General features: G+C 32.4%; 2 protein-coding genes across 2 annotated transcripts; both read left to right on the forward strand.

The window, feature by feature from the left end:
- Positions 5,670 to 6,207, forward strand: LOC109344548 (zinc finger BED domain-containing protein RICESLEEPER 2-like). Its single transcript, XM_019583312.1, has 2 exons — positions 5,670 to 6,084; positions 6,182 to 6,207. Exons 1-2 carry the CDS (start codon positions 5,670 to 5,672, stop codon positions 6,205 to 6,207), a joined length of 441 nt encoding a protein of 146 aa, XP_019438857.1.
- Positions 14,506 to 19,660, forward strand: LOC109345137 (D-aminoacyl-tRNA deacylase). Its single transcript, XM_019583952.1, has 9 exons — positions 14,506 to 14,762; positions 15,006 to 15,189; positions 15,695 to 15,837; positions 16,357 to 16,420; positions 16,826 to 16,878; positions 17,080 to 17,135; positions 17,500 to 17,574; positions 18,427 to 18,612; positions 19,341 to 19,660. The coding sequence occupies exons 1-9, from the start codon at positions 14,658 to 14,660 to the stop codon at positions 19,432 to 19,434; spliced, it is 960 nt and encodes a 319-aa protein (XP_019439497.1). The 5' UTR covers positions 14,506 to 14,657; the 3' UTR covers positions 19,435 to 19,660.

The raw sequence follows: 19,868 nt of genomic DNA on the forward strand, positions 1-19,868 counted from the left end.
GAAGAGTCAGAGAAGTTGGTGTAATTAAATGAGTTTTGTTGAAAGATAACTTGTCAAAGGGCCCTTTTGGACCCAGTCATCTCATATCTGGAACTATTAAGTGCTAACATAACCACCACCAATCCAATGAAGGGCATATAGGTAATGTTTTTTTACAACTAGGATATCGTTCAGTGTTACTTCATTTTATTTTATTTGTCTCTTTGGAACATATGTAAAAGATAATAAGTGAGAATAAATACAAATATAAGTATTGTCAAATGCTATTTCAAAATTTGATGTGCAAATAACATAAATCATATGATATCGATGCTTGATTTTATGAAATTTGTCATATTTTATATTATTATTACAAAATTTCTTTTATAAAACACTTAGTATATCATACATATAATATGGTATCAGAACACATGTTAGATGAGAGAATCGTGTTCTTAATATAAGATTGTCCTATATGAAGCACATGGAATACATATAGTCATGAGGCCTAGGTAGGATGGCAATGAGACCCGAATTCATGGGTACTCACATATAGTACCTGCAATGAGTAAGGTCTAAGTCTATGTTTTTGACTCGTGGATAATTGAGATTTGAGATTTTGAGATCCATTGTTGGATGAGTCTGAATCTGGATAATGAGGTACCTAGACTCGCAGTATTTGGACATGTTATTCCTTCCTAAATATATATATATATATATATATATATATATATATATAGTAACATAATAGTAATATCATGTTAATCATAATTATAATGTTATATTGTTGATCCATAATTATAATGTTGTTAAACATTGATCATATATTGTTAAAGAGTATGATGTGATGTTATGTTGTTAATTCATATAGGTAATCTAATGTTATGTTGATTAAATAGTTCTTACTACATCAATTTTACATCATAAGGTTGAAGTAGTAACTTTATCTTTTTATGATTGTTTGAGTAAAATGAGTTGTGTTTAATAGTCAATTTAAATTGTGTTTCAAATTTTAAATTATGTTTTATAATTTTTCCCTTGTAGATTGCTTAAATAACATAAATTGTAGGAAACAAACACACAATTACATAAATTACTCACAATTATATTATTTTTAATATTTTTTAATTTGTGGGTACTCGTAGATCCATTGGGTACCCAAGGACCTGTGAGTAATAGACCCAGTGGATATCTGCATCGGTTTAGGGAGGATCTGGGTCAAAAAATGAAGCAATGAGGCGAGTCCGAGTAATACACTATCTGAACTCATCCAGCCCCCATCCCTAGGTCTGGGTGTGCATTTGGAGACATAGGCTAACCTTTCCTAGAGATATATAATTGGAGTTCAAGGACAATTAGTATAAGCCTTCTTCAGTTTCGACCAAGCATTTCCATAGGATTACAATTTGAGCATAAGGAACACTTGAACCAAAGAGAGATAAATATTCGTGGGGACACAAGGAAGGGAATATAAGTTCTCAATGGCAGCATTACAAGTAGCAACTTTGGCATGAGAGCAATGATTGTTTTCCATATATAACTTTTATGTTGTTTAATTTGCATTGAGAAGATAAGTGATTTGTTGGTGGAAGGTGGGATAATTTCTACCTCCCAATTTCACACGGCGATAAAAGACAAAGTTGCATTCAACAAGGAAAGAAATGAATAATGGAGACATGTCTTTAATATTGTCTGATTTTATGTCTCTATCCAATTAAAAAACATTACTTAATTAAAAAGAATAATCATAAAAATAAAACTATTATTTTTATATTATTTTGTGAAGTTAAATTAAATTTTGAATATATATTCAATTGAATTTTTCTCCTTCAAAAATAATTTTGAATGATTTGAGAATTGAGTGAAAATCTTTTAGACTTTTAAAATAATGCATTCACCACTCGTGTATTTAATCAATGTCGAACTTTATTAATCAACACTCCCCTCACACCCAAGATTGCATAGTTATTTAAAGCTTGAAGTGTTGATCAAAATGAAAAGTAGCTTCATTATTTTTGTGATTAAAAACATTGCACTCATGTAACATCCATATTTACTTTGTATATGTTATATACGTTTATTCCATTTTGAAGTACTATATAATGATGATATCTATCAACAGTTGACACATAGCTAAATGATATGAACAATAAAGTTAAACAACCCAACATGCCCATGAGGATTAAATATCAACCTAAATAGTTTGCAGACTATGAGAAGAATTACTAATTATATTTTAAATCAATTGGGCCTTCCCTTGTAAGCCCATAGTAGGAAAACCTAAAATATCTCAATTTAGTATTTAATCAGCACTTTTGGTTGATGAATGATATGCAGAATGGTATTTCTTGTTCTTAGCCTTAAATTCTAGCTGATAATTTTCTCTAAGTAAATTATACCATTGGTGTTTTCATTTCTTGAACAATGCCTCCTAAAGGTTCTAACAAAGAGATTGATGAGTCTCTTCTCAATTTTTTGCAGAAAAACTGCAAGAGAACAAGGAGTAACAAGATACTCGTCATGAAGCTATTGCAGAAGCGTTGGCTACCATCATAGATAAATTGGCAGGTATTATAACTTCACCTCCTCAACCCCCTAACCCTCCTGCCATGGGCTCCTCTTCTCACATCACAAACCCCAACCATAGCCCTCATGTTCCCCTTCTCAACCCCTTACCACAGACCCCCTCTCCCAACCACAATACCACACCCTTCCCACCCCAATACTCATCCTATATTCCCACATGTGGCCCACCATTTTTCAGCCACCGCTTACCCTATTTATGGTCCCAATTCCCCGCCCCACCAGTGGGCCCTCAATAGCCACACCCACTCAAATTGCAACTTAATACTTTTGATGGTTATGAATCCTTGGACTGGTTGTTCCAAGCGGAACAATTTTTCCACCTTTACCAAGTCCCACTGGAGCAAAAACTCCACATCATTTCTTTTTATATGAAGGATGAAGCCTTGAGCTAGTTTAAATGGACTTGTATAATACTACCATCACAGATTGAGAGACTTTTACGTGATCCCTTGAGATCCATTTTGCCCTTTTACATATGAAAACCATCAAGCAGAGTCTTTTAAACTTCCCTAAACTGGTTCTATAGCAGATTATGAACAACAATTTGAGAAAATCTGCAGTAGGATTTCGGGTCTCTCCCCAGAAGTCATATTGAACTATTTCGTTTCGGGATTGAACACTAAAATCTGACGTGAACTGGCCATTTTGCGCCCTACATATATAGCAGAGGCCTTAAGACTTGCCAAGTTGGTTGAAGCAAAACCTAAGGATTCTAAATGTACTTATACACGGCCCTTCTGCCCATTTCCCCAAAACACTCCACAACACTTTCCTAGACCAACCCTCACAAAACACTAACCAGGCCAACCCAACAACAACTATCCCAATACGTCGTCTTATCATTGCTCAGATGCAAGAATGACATGCTCAAGGCCTCTGCTACAATTGTGATGAAAAGTTTCATAACAGTCATAAATGTCAATACAAATAGTTTCTCCTCTTGTTGGTAGACAAATTTCCCGATTCACCAAGTGAACCACTTATGGCCATTGAGGCAATTTATGTGGAACAGATTGATTCCACACCTGATCTAATACATTTTCAGTTGTCAGAACAAGCCTTGGAAGGCCAACTCTCACCCAAAACCTTACGACTTATAGGGTCCATTGCAGGCCAGCCAATAACAATATTGGTGGATATCAGAAGTTCTCACAATATGATCCAACCTCGTTTGGCACAACACCTACAACTAAGTATTTCCCCCACACCTTAGTTTCTTGTTATGGTCGGTAATGATGTTCATATTTATTGTTCTAGTTTATGTTCTAATACCCTCATCATTTTGCAAACTCAGTTATTTCATATTTCATTCTATCTTTTACCTATTAAAGGTGTTAATATGGTTTTAGAAATTGAATGGTTGCGTACCCTAGGTCTGGTTATCTCGGATTTTGTCATTCCATCTATGACCTTCATGGTGGGGGGAAACACTATAAATCTAAAAGGAGATAACCAAATTTCACTACAACTCTCTACTTTCCATCAAATTTCTAAAATGTTGCATATGGATGTCATAGCCTCTTTCCATACAATCCAATTCCTACCCTTAGAATCAAACCCTAACCTAAACACTGACCCAACCACTCCTATTCACCTTCACCTTGAGCCACTACTCAAAACCTATGACAACATTTTTAAACAACCACAAGGCCTACCCCCACAACGTGCCCATGACTACCATCAGGGGTGTAAGCGGTTCCACGGTTCGGCTCGGTTTTTTTTATTTGGAACCATTTAAGTTCAGTTCGGTTCACGATTTTGGAAATTTTGGAACCGAACCGAACCGCATACTAAAAAATATTTTTTTATATATATTTGGATGGTTAGGATTTAAAGTTAGAAGGTGAAATATGATTTAAAATTATTAATACAAATAGACTATAAATAAGAGGCAAATAGAAGAAAAAATATAAGTAAACAAACATAAATATTATAAGGATGAAAATTGAATCACTGTCCATGCCTCTAAGGATGAAAATTGAAAATAATTGAAGTATAAATATTAAACAACTAAAACAGAAAATAAAAAACAAAATAAAAAAACAGATTAAAAGAAATAAACAACTAAAAAACTAAAGAAAGAAAGTAAAAGTAAAAAGAAGAAAAGGAGCGTCACTGCGTCAGAAACAATTAGAAAATAAAGAAGAAGAAAGAAAGAAGAGAGAGAAGAAGAAAGAAAAGAGAAAGGTGAAGACCCAAGATCCAACTTCCCATGTGTGACTCCATAGATCTAGCTTCTTGTCATTCACAATCTATCCTTTTAATCCACCATTTAAAGACCTAGTGACTCAGGAATGTAAAAAAAATTATATGCATATTCAAAAGTCAAAACCTTATATCTCTAAACTCTTCAATAAGATATTGGCTTACTTCATTGTTTTGACATGTAAATTTTAGTGCAAGTTTTTATATTCCTTTTATGCTTATGGAAGGTTTCAGTACATGAAAATTTATATTTGGTTTAAACTTAGTAAAAACTTAAATTTTATTGTACTAAGTATTCATCATTGAAGTAAAAAGAAACAGTTATGCAAGGAAGATCGAATTTAAAGTTTGAAAAGAATAAACAAATCCATTGTACCCTAAGTCGAAGTGGTAAAAAATATATTGCATATTGTTATAATTAGAGTTTGATGATGATAAGTAATTCAATGTTATTTTCTACTTTCCTATGCATTGTATTCAGTGACTATGTATTTTTTTTTAAATTATGAATCAGGCAAGATGAGTAAAACCCCGAATACGAATACAAGTGGAACTGAAGTTGGTAGTGCACCAACTCCCACAACTCCAACAAGTGGAACACATGTAGCATCTATTGAAATTACAAGTGAGGCTCCATCTATAAAAGAGGTAAGTGCTAAACGAAAGTCTTCTAGAGTTGCCTCTATTGTGTGGGATGATTTTAAGAAGGAAACTAATAAGGTTGTTTGTCGTCATTGTGCAAGAGAATATTCATTAAATAGTGCAACAGCTACATTGAGCAAACATATAGATAAGTGTGTAAAAAATCCAAATAAAATGCATGACAAAAAGCAAAAGACCATAGCACTAGTGGCGAAACCCATGAGAGTGGTGATACTAGTGGTGAAACCATAAATACAATGTCCATAAGTCAAGTTGCTCAAAATTATGATGATCCTAGTGCCATGGTCAAGGAACTACACAGAAATAATGTGACGAAAAAGCAACGTGATATAAAGAAAAGTGAGTTGGATAGATACTTAGATGATGATTTTGAGGAACTACCTGATGATGATCCATTTGATATTTTAAAATGGTGGGGAGGCAAGTCAGTCAAGTATCATGTTCTTTCACGCATGGCTAGGGATATATTAGTTATCCCAGTTTCTATGGTGTCTTCCGAGAGTGCATTTAGCACTGGGGGTCGCGTTCTTGACTCATGTCGTAGTTCATTGCGCCCTTCCACAATTGAGGATTTGATTTGTGCTCAAAATTGGTTGAAGAAACAACCTAAGAAGATTAATTTTTCAAGTCATGTAGTTGAAGTTGAATCAGGTATAGTTATAAATTTTGTATTGTTAGTTATTATACATTTTTATTTATAATATTTTATACTTATATTGATGTTTGTTTTATTTCAATATTTTATTAGAGTTGGCAGTAGGTATTAGTGGATGACACGAACAAGATAATATCATTGGTGGACCAATGCTTGATGATTAATTTATCAATTTACATTAAGGTAATATATTGTTGAATTAGTTACTATTTATTACAATTGCTTTGCATGATTACTAACTCATTGTTGAATATGTCATTGTTTAGTATTTATTACAATTGGTCAATTGCATTTCGCTTGTTGAATATGTTAGTGATCAAAGATTTTTATTTTGATAGTAAATTATGGAGCAGATGCATATTGAGGATATTACTGATGTGAACTTATGTACCAAGTTGGACAAAGAGGAATTCATATTTTTACTTCCTAGTAGGTGTTACTATTATTGGATATTGTCCAAGATTTTATGGACTAAAATTTCAAGTTTGTAGTATGTTGATTTGTTGAGTTAATTATTGTTTTACTAGAAAAAGTATTGAACTTAATATTGAATACTTTATTATTAATGAGTTTAGTATTCGATTCTATATTTTCCTCATTCTGCTCAATTATTTCTTGAAGGAATTTTTTGTTTAAACAAGTTGAAAAATCACGGAACCGAACGGTTTGGTTCGGTCCTAAATAAAATTTGTGGTTAATTGAATAGAACCGAACCATATCTTTATGTTCGGTTCGGTCACTAAATTGCATCAAAAACCGAACCGAACCAAACTTTTACACTCCTAACTACCATATCCAATTACTTCCACACTCAACCCCAATATCCCAAAAACCTTACAGATATCCCCACAGCTAAAAAGAAGCTATGTCTGAAATGTTAAAATAAATGTTTGATGAGGGTTTTGTAACACCAACACCAGTCCATTTTGCTCACATGTTCTATTGGTTAAAAACAAGGACGACAGTTGGCAGTTTTGTGTGGACTACCACACCTTAAACTCTATTACAATGTGTGATTGTTTTCCAATACCAACTATTGATGAATTATTGGAGGAACTTGGGGGAGCAACAATCTATTCAAAAATTAATTTGCGTTTGGGGTATCATCAGATATGGGTTCATTCAGAGGACACCCACAAAACAACATTCCACACTTTTGACGGACATTATGAGTTTCTAGTGATGTCGTTTGGGCTCACTAATGCATCATCTACTTTCCAGGCTGCTGTGAACGACTTACTCAGACCTCACTTACGTCGGGTTGTCTTGGTTTTCTTTGATGATATATTGATTTACAATTCATGCTTGAAGGATCATGTAGTGCATCTACAGACTGTTTTGTACATATTATTGTCTAACCAATTTTATGCCAAATTGTCTATGTGTGTTTTTGGTGTCTCTTCGGTGAGTTATTTAGGTCATATTATTTCATAATGTGGTGTGTGAATTGATCCAGAAAAAATTCAGACCATGGTGGATTAGCCACAGCCCCGCTCACTCACGACACTTACAAGGTTTTTAGGGCTCACCAGGTACTACAGAAAATTTGTTAAGTCCTATGCCACTATTGTCGCTCCTCTCACTGATTTACTCAAGCATAAAAGTTTTACATGGTCTACAATGGTCGATTCGGCATTTACAAAACTCAAAATAACTATGATTACTACTCCAATGTTGCATTTGTTGAACTTCTCCCAAGTATTTGATGTTGAAACTGATGCCTTCGCCATCACAATTGGTATTGTCCTTTCCCAAGCGGGTCATCTAATCGCCTTCTTTAGGAAAAAATGTCACTTCGGATGCAACATGCCTCTACATATGTTCGAGGAATTTTGCCATCACCGAATTTGTCAAAAATAGTGTCAATATCCCATTGGCAGAAAATTTAACATATTTATAGATCGGTAGAGCCTAAAGCATCTAATGAATCAAGGATTTCACACTCCGGAGCAACAAAATTGGGCGACAAAATTAATTGGATTTCACTATGATATTAAATATAGAACGGGTACCTCCGACATGGTTGTTGATGCCCTTTCCCGATGTCATGGTGAAGAACCGCCTTTGTTCTCCTCATTTTCCTCTCCAATTCCACACATCATTGAGCAGTTAAAATGTTACTACCACAACATAGAGGGCAAAGTTTTTTTACAACAACTACAACCAAGTCAGATTGGAAATAATAAGTTCTATTTTTCTCATGGCCTAATTATGTATGATAGTAAGCTTTTTATACCTGATATAGACAACTTGCGCCTCACACTTTTGCAGGAGTTTCATTCTTCACCTTTGGTTGGGCATTCTAGGTGGAAACCGTCCTTGAGCCGCCTCTCTACATCCCGTTACTGGCCAAGAATGGCTAAGGATCTCAAGCAATTCATTCGGCATTATCCCACCTGTCAATACAACAAATACAGCACTCATAAACAAAAAGGCTTATTACAACCACTCAAGATTGTAGAGAAAGTTTGGGAGGATCTATCTATAGACTTCATCACCCATTTACTCGTTTCACACGGGCATACGGTTATCTAGGTCATTGTTTATCGATTGACAAAATATGCTCACATTATTGCCCTTACGACCAAGTTTACTACTTAATCTCTGGCTCGTTGGTTTCTGGATGACATCTGCAAGTTACACGGGGTCCCAAAATCGATTATGTTAGATCAGGATAAAATATTTCTAAGTTCTTTTTGGAAAGAAATGTTCAAATTACTAGGAACTCAACTATGTTATAGCACTGCTTACCATCCTCAAACGGACGGTCAGACTAAAGTAATCAATTGTTGCCTCGAGACATACCTTTGATGCTTCACGAGTACTTATCCAAGGAAATGGTTCAACTATCTTCCTCTTGCAGGGTATTGGTATGATACAATTCACTATTCTTCTATTCATTTGTCTCCATTCGAGGCCCTCTATGGTTGTCCTCCACTGAGTCTACGAGATCACTTTCCACGGCCAGAAATCACCAATTCGGTGTCTGATATGCTACAACACAGAGCCACATTATTAGCACAACTAAAACAAAACCTTCGACGAGCACAACAAAGAATGAAAGCTCAAGCATACTCGGGAAGACAAGATGTTACCTTTGAAGTGGATGAATGGGTATTGTTGCACCTTCAACCATATCGGCACACGACGTTGTTCCACCACCCATCTCAGAAACTAAGTCATCGTTTTTGCGGGCCCTTCCCGATGGTGCGACACATTGGATCAGTTGCCTATGAACTATATCTCCCGGCCACAAGCAAGGATCCACCTGATCTTCCATGTTTCCTTGCTCAATAAAGTTTTTGGGGACCCCATGGCCACCATGAAGCTCTTCATATAGATTTGCAAGATTTCGCATCACCAACGGTGGTTGACAATGATGTTACAGAGAAAGAAAGGGTTGAAGAAGGATATAGATGGGAGAATACTCTTAGAGGAACGAGTGGAGCAAAAATATTAAGTACTCATGGTTGGAGGAAGTGCAAATTAACTCCCCCTTTATGACCAATTAGTACAATCTAAACCAATACTTGAAACTCCACCCTTGTTTTCAATCTCCACCATTGCATCGTCTCCAATTTGTACACCTCCAATCTCGAGCTCTGTGGTATCACATGGCCCACACGGTTTTCAAAAGACTCGTTGGATACATTGCATGAAGCTGGAAAAAAGGACACGGGCCTAGTTGTGCCTTTATTAATTGACTATAAAGAGGACACAAATTCATCAATGCCTTATTTAATCGAATCCTCGGCAGATGTGCTATCAGCACATAGTTCCCTTGTCACTCTACCTCCCTTAGACGTTTCTGCACACATGGGCTCGGGCGATGTTGTTCCCCTTTTGGGCCCAAAACAGTCCACATCTTCTTTTAATCTTGAGGACAAGGTTAGTGTTGGAGGAATAGGCAATGGTATGAACACTGAAGTTAAACAGCCCAACATGCCCATGAGGATTAAACACCAACCTAAATGGTTTACAGACTATGGGAAGAATTATTAATTATGTTTTGAGTATTTTAAATCAAATGGGCCTTCCTTTTAAGCCCATAGTAAGAAACCCTGAAATATCTTAATATAGTATTTAATCTACACTTTTGTTGATGAAGGATATGTAGAATGATATTTCCACTTTAATTTCTTAGTCTTAAATTCTAGCTGAGAATTTTACTTTCTTATTTTGTCTTTAACACTTTTTAATTTCTACAAGAAAAACTATATAATTATATAACTATCACTATCATACTAACATTCTCTCTCACCTTAAGTTGAACATTATAATAAAATAAAAATTATAATTATATTACATCTAATAAAAATACAATATAAAATACATTTAATACAAAATAAATATTATAAATCTCCAAAATAAAATATTTAAAACTTGAATACTTGACATTATAAAATTAAAATATGGGCCGGCAGACACAAAGTGTCTATCATCACTATTATATATAATTAAACTTTTCAAAATCCATAAATATCAGTCATATATCATTACATTGTCGTCAAAACAAGTTTGCATATACAAAAATTCATATTTTTTAAAATAACACCTTAACGATTTAAAGGACATGGTAGATGTATATAACATTATATCAACGATTTTAATACTTTAGTTATGTTTTGTAATTCATAATATTTAGAATTAAAATTTTACTATATCTATAAACTAATTTGGTACATTATTTAATTACTATATTATTGTCACATTATATCAAAACTCGTTAATTAAAGTAAAGCATTCAAACACATATCATAACTGATAGTGTATTAATAATACTATAAATTTTTTTATATTTATCTATACTATTAATAAAGGCAAAACAAATAATAACTACCTCATGGTATAATTTTTATATTCCAAACTTACATTTTTATATTTTTAATAACTACTATAAACTTTCACATATTACTTTCATTTTTTACATTAATAATTTAATATCATTAATCTTCCACACATTCTCTTATTTCTATCTTCTATTTTTCTCTACCCAAAAGGCACAAAATGAAAAATTGACATAAATTTTATGTATATCATATCAACTATCATATATTATCTTCTTAAATCTTCATTCTTTATTGATTTTATATTCTGCACTCTTATATTTAAATTGTTTTTCTTAAATAATATAATATGAAGATTATATATACTATATCAAAAAATAAGAATAAATAGTTTGAATAACATTTGATATTTGAGGAAAACTTTTGAGTTTTTCAATTTTTTGAGAATTATATATATATATTACTTCGTGCCTGCCGACGATTGTGTGATACTACATATTCAATTTTTATATATTTTATTTTTTTGAATTAAAATGTATTTTTGTGTTTGGTGTACTTTATATTATATTTTTTGTGTTTACGATAAAGTTTAATTTAAGGTGAGATATGTGGTTAATTAATGTATTGGTGGTAGTTCTTAGGATTATATAGTTTTTTTGTAAATATTAAATAATGTTAAGGGCAATATAAGAAATGAAAATTACACTATGAAGGAAGTTATTTCAAGTTTTGGCTTTATATATAGTATAGATAACAAGATGAATAACATATATTATTGTTTGTATAAATTTATAACATATATTTTAAAATTCAATGATAATTAAGTATTAGGATAATGAAATAACAATATAAATTTTTATTATCCTATTCATGCATTAATATATTTTTCACTTAAAACTAGCAAGTTACTCATGCATTCGTACGAGTCAGTATTCTTTTGTCGCATGATTTAGAATATATATTATATGTGCATTCACATGGTTAAGAACACATATGTTACTCGTGCATTCACATGGTTAAAAATACACATGTTACTCGTGCATTTATATTGCTAAGAACACATGTGACTCGTGCATTCGCATGATTTAAAACTCACATGTTACTCGTACATTCGCATAACTAAAACATACATGTTACCCGTAAATTCGCATTGTTAAAAACGCATGTGTAATCCGTGTATTTGCCTTTCTAAACACATAAAGAAAATAAATAACAAATTCGAATTTTCTAATGAAAATAGGAAACCGAAATGTGATACTATGTGATTTCTTTTTTAAAATAAGTATTTTAAAATTGTATAAAATGATAAGATTTTTTCAATTTTGATTTTTTTAATGAAATAGAAAAATCAAATCATGATACTATATGAGTTTTTTTATTACAAAAATATTTAGAAGTTGTAAAAAAAATTGAATTTGATTTTTTAATTATAATAAGGAAAAACTAAAATCCAAAGAATTTGAATTGTGATATTAAAATCAGTGAAAAAAGTATCACAAAACTTTAATGGATGAAAATCACGCTGATTTTTAGAGTAATAGTATACATTAAATAATATAGATAGATTAATACAAATACTGAATGAGGTGAAACTCTTTAGTTTTTTTCAATTTAAATTAAACTACTACATAAGGGAATGTGAAGGGATTATATTGAGGTTTTATTACCAAAAATGATATCATAAGATTTATATGTTTTCACACCCACTTAAATTTATATGAAGTTACATACTCACATAGGAGAGAGATGAAGATTTAGTAGGTAGAAATGAAATGGAAAGAGAAAGATAAATGGCCTGGATGTGAAAAAGATTTTAACCTCTTCTAATGTTCAATGACAAATTATAGGGGTCAATAAGTAATTGACATTAAATTATTAAAACATAAAATGGATAAAAAGTAAGAATATAGTATGAGAATATACATAGTAGTAGCATAGAACCTTCTAGGAGGGAAAAAGGTGAGGAATATGTGACATGTTGCTGGAATGAGTTTTTTTATTATATAGTTAATAGATTTATATAAAATATAGGGCCAACTAGTAATTAATATTAAATTATTAAAATATAAAATTGTATAAAAAATAATGATTTAGCATTGGGAAATACATAGTAGTAGCATAAAACTTTTTTGGAGGTAAAAAAGTGAAGAGAAAGTGACATGTGACAAAAATTAGTTTCTTTTATTATATAGTTAATAGATGGATATGGTAAATGTTATGTGCATTCATATTTTTTGCCGCATGATTAAGAACACATATTATATGTATATTCATATGGTTATGAACACACATGCTACTCGTGCAATCGCATGATTAAAAATATACACGTTACATGTGCATTGATTTTGTTAAGAACACATGTGACCCGTATATTCGTATGGTTAAAAAACACACATGTTACATGTACATTCATATTGCTAAGAAAACACATATTATTCGTACATTCCCATAGCTAAAGCATACACGCTATGCGTACATTCACATTGTTTAAAACGCACGTCTTATCGTGTATTTGCCTTTGCAAACACATAAGGAAAATAAATGACAAATTCGAATTTTCTAATGAAAATAGGAAACCGAAACATGATATTATGTGATTTCTTTTTTAAAATAAATATTTTAAAATTGTAGAAAATGATATGATTTTTTCAATTTCGAATTTGGTTTTTTTTAATGAAAGTAGGAAAATCAAATCGTGATACTATATGAGTTTTTTATTAAAAAATAATTAAAAGATATAAAAAAATTCGAATTTGATTATTCTAATTATAATAGAGAAAAAATTAAAATCGAAAGAATTTGAGCTGTGATATTAATATTCAGTAGGAAAAGTATCATAAAACTTTGATGAGATAAAAAATATAGTAATTTTTAGAGTAATAGTAAACGTTAAATAATATAAATATATTAATGCAAAAATGAATGAGGTAAAACTGTATTATTTTTTTCAATTTAAATTAAACAACTACATAAGATAAGGTAAATGAATTATAATGAAGTTTTATTACCAAAAGTGAGATCATAAGATTTACATGTTTACTCACCCACCAAGATTTATATCTAGTTACATAGTTACACCTCTACGTGAGAGATGAAGAGGTAGTGGAGAGACAAAATGTGACAGGTAGAAGTGAAATGAAATAGGAACGAGAAAGATAAATAAGTTGTATGTGAATTGTTTTTAATCCCTCTATTATTCAATGATTATTACATTTTAACATGACAAAGTATATAGGTCAATCAGTAATTAAACGTAAAATGTTTAAAAAGTAAGAATGTAATGTATGAATGTACATAATAGTATCATAAAATCTTTTAGGAGGAAGAAGAGTGAGGAAAATGTGACATGTTCCTGAAATAAGTTTTTTATTATATAGTTAATAGATTAATATAAAATATACGGGTCAATAACTAATTAGAGGTCAATCTGTAATTAACATTAAATTATTAAAGTATAAAATATATAAAAAATAAGAATACAATGTGGGAGGTACATAATAATAGCATATAACTTTATAGGTGGAAAAAAAAGTGAGGATAAAGTCACATATAATAAGAAATAGTTTTTTTTTATATTATATAGTTAGTAGTTAGTAGATAAAGGTGTAAAAGGAAATAATGTAATTATGTTAGTTGGAACCGAAACCTTAAGTCCATAACCATGTGCTGCCATCTTCTACAAAACCACTTTCCATAACCTCTTAATCTTCGCACTCAAAATCCTCTAATAAACCCATCAAAGTAACACCAAACAGAAACAAACCACTTTCTCTAACGCATCAATGGTGACAACACTTATTGTAGCAACCACTTCCGACCCAGCATCCATCAACCCCGCCAATGCCCTCTTGGCAATGCCAGGTTTTCAACCTGGTCCTCATTTCCAGGTTCCAATTATTTCCCTTACCCTTTTCTTCTTTCTTTATTATCATCATACTTTTTTAGAGCGTACTATTTATATACAGTATAAAGATATATACACAGTATTTATCACCCACCGTTCATTTGTATTACTTTTATTTAAGAATGATGGATGATTAAATATGAATAGTGGATGATGCAGTGTAAAGATGTATACATCTTTTTCTCCTTTTTGAATGTGTTGGATTTGATTGTGATGAATGGATTAGGAAGATATGAAGAGCTTTGTTAATGAAGGGGTGAGGGTGTTGCTTCATGACAAGAGTATTGTGGTTGAAGATGATTTGGATATGAGGTGGGAGAAGGTTACTGGTGAGGTTATTGATGAGGTCATTTTCTTCAGCAAGCACACTGCAGTTTCTAATAAACCTGCTCTTACTGTTCACCCTATTGGTAATCCGATAATTTAGTCTTTTTCTTGGTTTGATTGTGATTTTATCGACTTAAAAAGGGTTTTTGTTTGAGGGACGATTTAGATAGAACCGGAACCTAATGTTGTTTTCCAATAAGAATATAACATGTGTATCAGTTATTTGTTATTACACATGTTATATATTCATTAATAAGTAGTTACACATGTTATGTTCGTGTTGGAAAATGACACTATCAAACACCTTGAGAACAATATTAAGTTTTTGTCCATTTAGAAAACATTACAAAATAGGTGATCATCTGTATGTATTTGTGTTGTTGTTTTCCGATAAGAATATAACATGTGTAACAATTTATCAATGAAAATGTTACATGTGCATGAAGTACCATAGGTAAACAGCATCTATGTTTTGTTATATATGTGTATATGTAGCAAATATTTATGTTAACATGTTTTTATATAGAAATATTACATCTTGCAAGAAGGTGATTGTAATGGGTGGGAATGATTGTAATGTTTGTGCAGGAGTTCCTCATTTGCAAGAAGGTGATGTTCCACTTCAAGGTGGAAAACCTGGATGGGCAGCTCTCCCAAGTCCTCGGATGGGGCCTTGGCTTCGACATTTGAGAAAATTGGCTCAAGCTCATAATCTGGTCCCTGAATTTGAGGTGTCCTCCTTTTGTTTAAATTTGAATTTGGACCAACTTTATTTTTTTGGCTTTATATATTGTTTTTTATGTACTGATTTGTCCTCTTCACCACAATATCATCCATGTGATTTGTCAGATGGTAGAATATCACCCTAGGTGGTTTAAGCATATGTGGAGAAGACATGTAGAAACCCTTATAAAGAGAGTAGATCAAATATAGGATAACCCATTAGTTAGAGGTACATGAGACTAAGAAAAACTAGTTATAATTCTTAAGAAGGATTTAGCTTTATATTCTTCATCTAAACGGTAGGATATTATGCTGTCATTTGATTTATGTAAAGCGACCCCATCTAGTGGGAAATGATTTCTTTGTTGACCATTATTTCGGTGTGGTTATAAATGATTGACCAAGAAACTTTGCTATTCAATTATTAGCCTTTGTTTTTGTAATTGTATCTTCATCACTTCTGCTTTAGACTTGACATTCCTGCAAATACATGACTTTTTAGAATTTTATCTATTTCCTCAATTTAGATTACTTTGGAGGGTACACATCATGGGCCAATAACAAATAAGCCAACCATGTTTCTGGAGATTGGTGAGTGCTTTCTCATTTCTCATAGCTTTTTCGTTCCTGCTAGCTTTATTTTGACATATGAGTGGATTTGATATACATATATTATAAGCGCATTGCGTAGTCAATTAGCAGTGTTTCAAAGAAGTTATTTACAAAGAAGGTTCCATCCTTTCTAAGTTTTCCACGGGATACAAGAAATTGTATGTCAAAAGAGCAATAAAATGAAGCTTGCAAGTCAGCAGTCTTATCTTAGTTTATACTTCATTTAGTTATAGGCTAGTGCTGTGGTATTTGGAGAACCAGAATGGCTGAAGGTGTTCAGGAATTTATTCCAAACTAATTCCTAGGGTTGTCATATATTTTTTATGATAGATTTTGTATTAATCTTGAAATTAATATAGCAACTGGTTTTCTTTACTGGTTTAGGTAGTACCGACGACTATTGGAAGAGGCAGGATGCTGCTCAAGTTATGGCTCAGGTTGGGCGAGCTGTTATGCTTTCCATAACCTTTTCTTCAATATCTACAATGTTCCTTAAGGATAACATTCCTTAACAAAACTTATCACGGAGAAGAAATTCCTCCTATATCTATCTATTCCAAGATAAATGCATTAGAGAGGCAGCTGTTTATTAATACTTTATTTTGTTTACTGAAATGAAATTGCTTGGGTTCTTACAGTTAGTCTGGGAAGGACTTGGACTAGGAGGAGGGACAGATTTAGGTAACTGGAGCAGGTAAAATGATTAAGCTAAGAAGTTGAATAAGTATAGTTATGCTTGTTACAAACTTGTTTTGTATTTTGTGTTTAAATGTGGTATTCCCATCTTGCAAGTATCTTTATGGATAGCATTGCACCCTGTCTGTCTCACAAGATGTTAAATATGTTTAATCTATGGTCTTCCCATGATCCATTTTCTACTTTGGATTTGGCGGAGTATACTATCTCTTCTTGACAACTTTTAAGTTGTTGATATTGCATGAGCATGGTTTAGTTTTTTTTAGAAATTTTAGGTTTGTTTCCTTTAGGCTAAAGAGTTTCCTTCTACATTTGGTGAAGTTTTTCTAATTTGAATCTATTTCTTTCTCATGCTCTTGTAGGGAGAATGATAAGAAGAAAGTCCTTCTTGGTTTAGGTGGTGGACATTATGCACCTCGGCATATGGATGTAGTATTGTAAGCAGTCATTGTCTCTGAACTATCTTCTCCTTATAATTGGATTTTTTGCTTATGTCAAAGAAAGGCTAGAGCCATGAATTAACTAAATTGATGGAAACTTAGCTACTTTCAACCTCTTTAACTATTAAGTAATTTGAAAACCCCTTCGGCTTTACTCGCCGCAATGTCTCCCACTCTCCCCTAAGGTTTGGGTTTTTTTTCCTGTTAAGATTCCCACTATCTATTTAATGTGCACATCAAGACATCTGTCATAGTATTATTAAAACTGGTAAAGAAAATATAGCAATTTAGCTCCTTCGATGGAACTATGATCATAGACTCCCACTTTCTCGATTGTTAGCATTTAAATTAGATATTAAATTCCATTATGAACTTCAACGGAACTATGATCAAAAAGTTTAAATTACAAATTTGGATAGATTGTGAGGGTAAATTCCCCTAATGAAAGGTTTGCGGGGTTATACTGCATATGTAAGTTAAAGATGCTTTTTTAGAAATTCTCAACCTTTTGTATTCACTACTTTAGCCTTGTTTAACAATGCATCTTGAGACGTTTGGAATCAACTTCTACTAAAGCGCTTCGAGAAGAAGATACTAACGTAAAAAATTTATGATGATGAAAATGTGTTTTTAACTTTGCCACATTGAACTTCAGTGTGTAATTGAACAATAATTTTTAAAGAACCATGAACTTTTAAGTTTCTCAAACTTTATCTCATGCTGTATCAGTTACCTGAGGATGATATTAGAATTAAAATCTTTATCTTTATAGACACATTTTATCCTCTTATCGATGTATGTTTTGCTTAAGTGATATATGGCTAAGCATACTTTGCTCTTTAATTCTAGGAAAGATGATGTTTGGGTTGGTCACCTACTTTCTGGATATTCACTTCCGATGGAAGAAATTAAGCAGTCAAAAGGAGAAACAAATGGGGAGATTGGTGGAAGTTGGAGAGAGTCTATAAAAGCAGCATATGAGGCCACTAGATCTGCTTTTCCTGGTGGTCAAATTATTGCCCATCTTGACCACAAGTGAGTTCACTAACCATTAATCCTTCTACAATCAGAAAGCAATTAAGCTTGCCAAGTATGAAATGAATTTATCTATTTCTTGGTTGATTGCTAGGGAAGTCATAAAAAATATAATCTGCAAGGCTAAAAACTTTGAAGAACTTTTTGTTCAAAATTTGTTGTTACAGAGTTTTCTATAAGCTAGACAATATTTGTTTATGCTTTTCTCTTCAAGTGCTTTATCAATTATAGACTGAAGAAAAAAACAGGAGGGACATTCTATAGGTATGGATAATGGGTAAAAAATGTGATAGGGAAAAAAGTGATATCCTTTTCTATTCTCCCTTCCCAACCTTCTCACAAGTCACCTAGTTCTTCTCCGAAGTGGATCCTTTAGGGTCCGTTTCCGAATTGGGTTTTGGAGGGGAAGGAAGTGAAGGCTCGAGAGCCATGAAATACACTTCATATAGCTTTGAAGTCTTCCATTTTCTTCTCCTTCTCACTAATGAAAATGTCAAAAGAAGGAACAAACAAGTTCCTAGTAGAAACCAAGTTGGGTACTTTCTTCCAATGTTTGCCAACTTTTCCAAATTAATAGTCATCTACACTCTTTGTAGTGAGAGGAATAGTCCAAATTCAAAACTCCAATGTTGTGCCAATAAGGTGAAGCTCTGGCATTTTATATAGAACTTTATGTTTTTCCTTTTCACTCAAGTTAACATATATCCTAAACTACAACTTTGTTGCAGGAGTTTCAAGGGCTGGCAAAAGAAAGCCATAACAGGATTCCTTGAAGAGCAGAACATTGAAATTGGAAAGCCAAATAAATTCATTGAGTATTAACTTCGGAGGATGAAGATTTTGGTAGACCCGGGTAGCAATCTATTTTGTTCACTTGAGATCATTGTTATAGTTAATTAGTAAAGTGAGGTTTAATAAATGATGATATATGCATAAATCAAAAGTAGAAATGCTCGACATTTATGCTATGTTCCTATTTATTTATTTTGGGAATTGTCCCATATACTGATGATACAGATTAATATGAATTTATATTACCTTAGCAATATTTGGGTAAAACATAGAATAAAATTTATTTAATTCCGTGACCACTAATATTTGTGTCTTTGCGGTTAGTTACTAGGGAAAAGGGTATTGATGGGACATGGGAGTATAGATGCAATTAACAGTTGTGGTTAGGTAGTTACTCTTCTATTTGATTTTTGGTACAAATCATGAATCTAACGGAATAGAAGGATATAGTTTAGTTCAGTGTA

This window comes from Lupinus angustifolius, chromosome LG04, assembly GCF_001865875.1.
Source record: "Lupinus angustifolius cultivar Tanjil chromosome LG04, LupAngTanjil_v1.0, whole genome shotgun sequence".
In the NCBI taxonomy this organism is placed as follows: domain Eukaryota; kingdom Viridiplantae; phylum Streptophyta; class Magnoliopsida; order Fabales; family Fabaceae; genus Lupinus; species Lupinus angustifolius.